Here is a 4926-nt window from a genome sequence, read left to right as displayed (position 1 = left end):
AGCACAGGCAGAAAGACCAGAAAGAAGGAAACATTCTCAGTCAAGAAGAAATACACAAGGATTAATGAGACTACAAGCCATTTTGAAGAGGAGAAGGAAGTTGAAGGAGGTCACAGAGAATTCAGAGAAAAAGGTCATAGCTGAGAGGTACCCAGAAAAAGGTGGCTTGGAGATTGAGGAGAATGGGTAAGAGTCAGAAGAGCTTCCCAGAGGCCTGGAAATCAGCCTGCAAGTGGGACATGCTCATTTCCAGAGTCTAGTAAAGCATCAGGGAGCCCACAGTGCTTACTTACTGTTTTAAGAATGATGCATTTAGCATTTATGGGCGGGAAATGCTGGTTTCCTATTGACAGTAGTTATTAAAAGTTTTGTTTAAAGAGTATTTACAGAGAAGCTGATTCTCACAAAAACACAGTTTCTCCTACTAAACTCTCACAACACAGACATGTTTCTGGTACTAGTTTGAGGGGAAAGTGTCCCCATAAACCAAGCAATTTCCCAGTTGACATTTCAATTCTGACAACTATGCATTTGGAGATAGTATTGAAAGGGGTCATTTTGAATAACCACGGACATCCCTATCCCTCAGGAAATCCCCAGGGTTTTAGAAGCTCTGGGACAGGAACTGAAGACAAAGACCAAATGCATTTCTTATTAGATAAAATGGATATAAAAAAATCAAGTAATAATGGAACTGGTGGAATGAAGATAGCACTGCAAAGATGAAGAGGGAGTGTGAGTGAAACTTGGGAATAACAGGAACTGAGGCCTAGGGAAGGTCACAGCACATGGCTCCACCTGCTGCCCCCATGAGCACTGGTGCTGCCATCTGTCTCTCTGCCTATCAACTCCACTTCCCAGATCCCAGCCCCTCAGCCAAATCCTCCTGTGTGGTTCAGGAAGACACTTGCTCACCATCTTCCGTAAGACTTCTGGGCTCTCAGCTCTGAACACACAACTATCCCTTTAAATATCCTCTAGTTATTTCTTGACTTATGATTGGGCCCCCTGGCCAGTTGTAAAGTTCTGGTAAGAGTCACAACTGCATTCTTCCTCCCAGGTGCCAGGGCTGAGCAGGATCTCAACAGATCCCAACCCAAAGGGCGTGGGGATGTGTCATTCCCAGGGCAAGAGTCATAAGAGCCAGTCACCTAGTTAATTTCAAATCAAGTTAATGACCAGCTCTGACTTTTCTGTTTCTGTGAGAGGCACTGTCAGTAACACAATGCTCACATATGCATCTAAAAAACACTAATTTGCTTCCTTTGTATGTTTCTAGTGAGAATTATCTCCTGTGTAAAGTCTTTGCTCTCTAATCCAAGTCAGAGGAGGTATGCCCACCATGGCAAAACACACAGAAAAAGCACTTGGGTCCAGATTTCCATCCTTCCATTTCCCTGTCACCATCACTCCAGATGTAGTAAGTAAAATCAACAGACTGACATAGTGTGGCAGGGGGGAAGGGAACAGGTGTCATTTAATTTTCATGACTTTAAAGAACAGAAATTTTGAAGTAGAGGGCAGAATAATATTCTGGAAAATAAACAGAATAGTAATGCTGAATCGTGAGCAGCCTCCCAGGGCTCCAGTAACAGCAAGGACAGGCTGTTCTGTGCTGTTGGTTCCCCCAACCAGTGTTTTTAACACGCAGCGACTTGAACACTCTTCTCGTCTTAATCAAGGCTGAGGCACTCTCAGAAGCCCTTAAAGCATTACCTCCCTGAGAAATCACTCTAATTACTGTAGCTGAAGGGGAAAAAAAAAGCCACCTAGGTACCATGAATTGCACTTAGTAACTACCCAACCATCTTGTTTTCTTCTTGTCTAATATAATTTTTGTTTTTTCTTTACATAAAGGACTTCAGCTCCTTCAAAAAATTATCCTCCTTCCTAAATTAATCTTTTGTTTTTGACAATCAAACAACCTAAGAAAAAGAATGAGGTGATACTTCTAACTAGTTTCTGAGTAACCAGATGTAAAGATTTTGTCCGGACCATCATCAAAATGGCAAATTGTTCTGTTAGGAGGTACAGGTTGTGGAGAGTGCAAGGAAGCAAGGTCAGAAGCCTTTGAACACTAAGCCAGGCAGTTTATTCATCTGACAAGGCCCATCTCTGAAGGCCACTGCATACCGTCCCCTCCTGCTTAGTCATTCATGTATGCAACAGATAATTATGTAAGTTCAGAGGGATCATTGAACAGGTATGGCAAGAAGAGCTCATCCTCAGAGGCTTTCAAGCCAGTGGAAGTTAAACAGATAAACTAGATGATTTTATTAATTTATTCATTCCACAAATAATTATCAATTATTTCACTTTCCAGTAAGTAATCATTGAGTCTTTACTAAATAGGGGACAGTGTGGATCGTTATTGAGAGACAGGAAGGATCCTTGTTTTCCAGGACTCAATTCCAGTGGAAATGATAAAAAACAAACAAACAAGATGATCTCAGAGTGACAAGTGCTAAGACAAATGCAACCGAATGTTGTGATGGAGCAACTGTGGTTGGAGAATGTGCCTAAGAAGGGCGAAGAGGGCAGGCCTCTCTGGGAGGTGACATCTGAGCTGAGACCCACCCTGCCATTTGGGACCCCAGCCATTCGCCATCCTATCCTTGGGACATTAGCGTCTCCAGGCCACATCTCCTCCAGGTCGAGGGTCTCCGGTTCTTGGAGGGCAGGTGCCCACTGACTAGTTGCTTGGTTGACTTTGGACCCACCACAACCTGAGTTGGGTCAGGTGGTGGGAGGAACTTCCTAATGGAACGCTAGGAAAGTTTACTCCAGCGACCACATAAGGACTGTCCCTGGTAGGGGGCTGATGGGATCCGTCCAAGGGCCTCGCAAAGGCAGGCGAGGAGGTGCTGGACCAGGAGGACAAGACTCGCGGCGTCCGGGTCCCCAGAGGGTCGCCTGAGCTCAGCTAGGCTCAGCCCAAAGGTCAGGGGTCTTGTGCGTCCGCGCCTGCGCAGCTGTGCGCCCGCATCCGCGGCGCCGGCGCTCTCTCCGCACTGCGCCGGCGCGGTGCGCCTGGCGCTAAGAGGCGGGGTCTTGTTGCGCCGCGCGCGCAAGGCTGGGGCAAAACCCGGGCCGGGATAGGGCGCGGGGCAGCGCGTCCGGCCCAAAGGCGCCTGCGCGTTGCGCGACCGGCTCGGGTGCTGGGGGTGGGGCGGGGGCAAGTGTAGCCTCTTTGCCTCATTGTCATCTAGCGCTGCCCGGACATCGCGCAGGCCCCTGGCACCATGAAGATCTGGACTTCGGAGCACGTCTTTGAGTAAGTTTGGGGTGTGGGAGCAACTCTGGGGCGGGCGGGGAAGTTAGGCCTGACGTCCCGGCGAGGCAAGGGCGACCCTCGGGAAGTTTTCAGGCGTCGGGCCTAGCCAGGGGAACGAAGCCTGAGGCCCGCGGCCTCCCGGGTGGGGGGAAGTGGGGCTCAAGGTCACGACCCCGGTGCGTCCGAGCCGTGAATGTGCCTCGGGACCTCCAGGCCCCGGCAGCCGCACCATCCTGCAGGAAGGGGCGCGACTTCCGCCTGCGCCCCGGGTGCCGCCTCCCGAGGTCGTGGGGGCGTCGCGCAGCACAAGCACGAGGTCCTTGACAGCACTGGGTCGCCACCTCCAGCCCTGCAGCGCGCGGTGGGCCATGGACCCAAGGATCCCAAGAGGGAGGCACGGAGTTTTTTCGGGAGTCTCTTTGTCCTGGCCACCGTCAGGGTGGAGTTTCATACCTGTGAATGTGGATTTTCCAGTGAACTCGATCCGCCCTCAAGCAAAACCTTTCCCATGACTCACTGACGTTAAGAAACAGAGCCTTGGATTTGAAGTTCAAGGTCCAGCTCTGACTGCGACAAAGTTTGTGACCCTGGGTTACACATTTTTGTCTGATATGTGGAAGGTGATGATATTGTCAGGGCTGCCAGGGTGAGAGATCTTCGAGGCCACGTTCACTAACATCTTTTCAATCAGCGGGAAATTTTTAGGTATGCTGGGCAATCTCTTCTAGTTCCATGATTGTATATACAAAAGAACCACAGATAATAAGCAGCTATGTTCTTTTTGACCTAAATAGTTCGTCCGTCCTCTTCTCACTGATTTGAAATGCTGCCTTTGCTATAAACACTGCTGTGATTTACATCTTAGAATCTGTTTTTAAGTTGTTTGTGGTATTCTACTGGTCTTGTTGTTTGCTGTTGCCACACTGTTTTAATTATCATAGTTTCATGGCGTGTTTTCTTTTAGCCATTTGAGGCTTTAAAAGTTTTTCTGAAGGCACTTTTAAAAGAAGTCAACATTTGTGCATATGATACATCTGAGGAGCCCCTACATCCTACACAGTATAGAATATTAGAATCTAAAGGAAAATTTCTTATCTCCCTATTGTTTACAGTTCTTGTCAGAGAGGGGGCAGAGGAGACCCTAAATTTGTAGTCTTTTGTGGGGGGGGGGGATTCATTGAGGGTACAAAAAATTAGGTTGAACTGATTGCATTTATAGGTAAAGTCCCTCTTATAAATGTGTCCCGCCCCCAAGAGGTGTGCCATACACTGACATCCCTTTCCCCTCCCCCCTCCCTGCTTCCTTTATGGTTTTTAACCTAGTACATTCTTCACTAGTCCATTTCAGCACCTGGGATGCTTAATTTCAGTCCTCTTGCAGGTCTGAATGCTTCAGAAGTTCTTGGCACTGAATCTCCTTGGAAGGGAGATTCTGTTCTCTCTTCTGCCTTATCTTCCCTCACACTTCTCCTGGGCTTGTCCCCTCTGCCACTCTTTCTGCTTTTTTCTTTAGCATTCCCGTGGCTTTTTCCCTTTCAGTGTAAAGGATCAATGACATTCTGTTGCTGACCTTCCTAGGTTACATTGCATCTATGATCTGAATCTCTTTTTCTCTTTTTGTCACAGATGTTTTGAGATTTTTTTTTTTTTTT

General features: G+C 47.8%; 1 protein-coding gene across 1 annotated transcript in view; it reads left to right on the top strand.

Annotated features, from left to right (window-relative positions):
• The first annotated feature begins 3080 nt into the window (after positions 1-3080).
• The window catches only part of PRELID3B (PRELI domain containing 3B), a 7975-nt gene continuing 6129 nt past the window's right edge, over positions 3081-4926 (top strand). Inside the window, exon 1 of the mRNA XM_003787744.2 lies at positions 3081-3274. Within this exon, the coding sequence (XP_003787792.1) occupies positions 3243-3274 (32 nt within the window). The 5' untranslated portion in view covers positions 3081-3242. The remainder of the gene's footprint in view (positions 3275-4926) is intronic.

Source organism: Otolemur garnettii, unplaced genomic scaffold, assembly GCF_000181295.1.
Source record: "Otolemur garnettii isolate 467f Iridium unplaced genomic scaffold, OtoGar3 scaffold00023, whole genome shotgun sequence".
In the NCBI taxonomy this organism is placed as follows: Eukaryota; Metazoa; Chordata; class Mammalia; order Primates; family Galagidae; genus Otolemur; species Otolemur garnettii.
The sequence above is the reverse complement of the archived record's forward strand: the minus strand, read 5'-3'. Positions and strand labels throughout refer to the sequence as shown.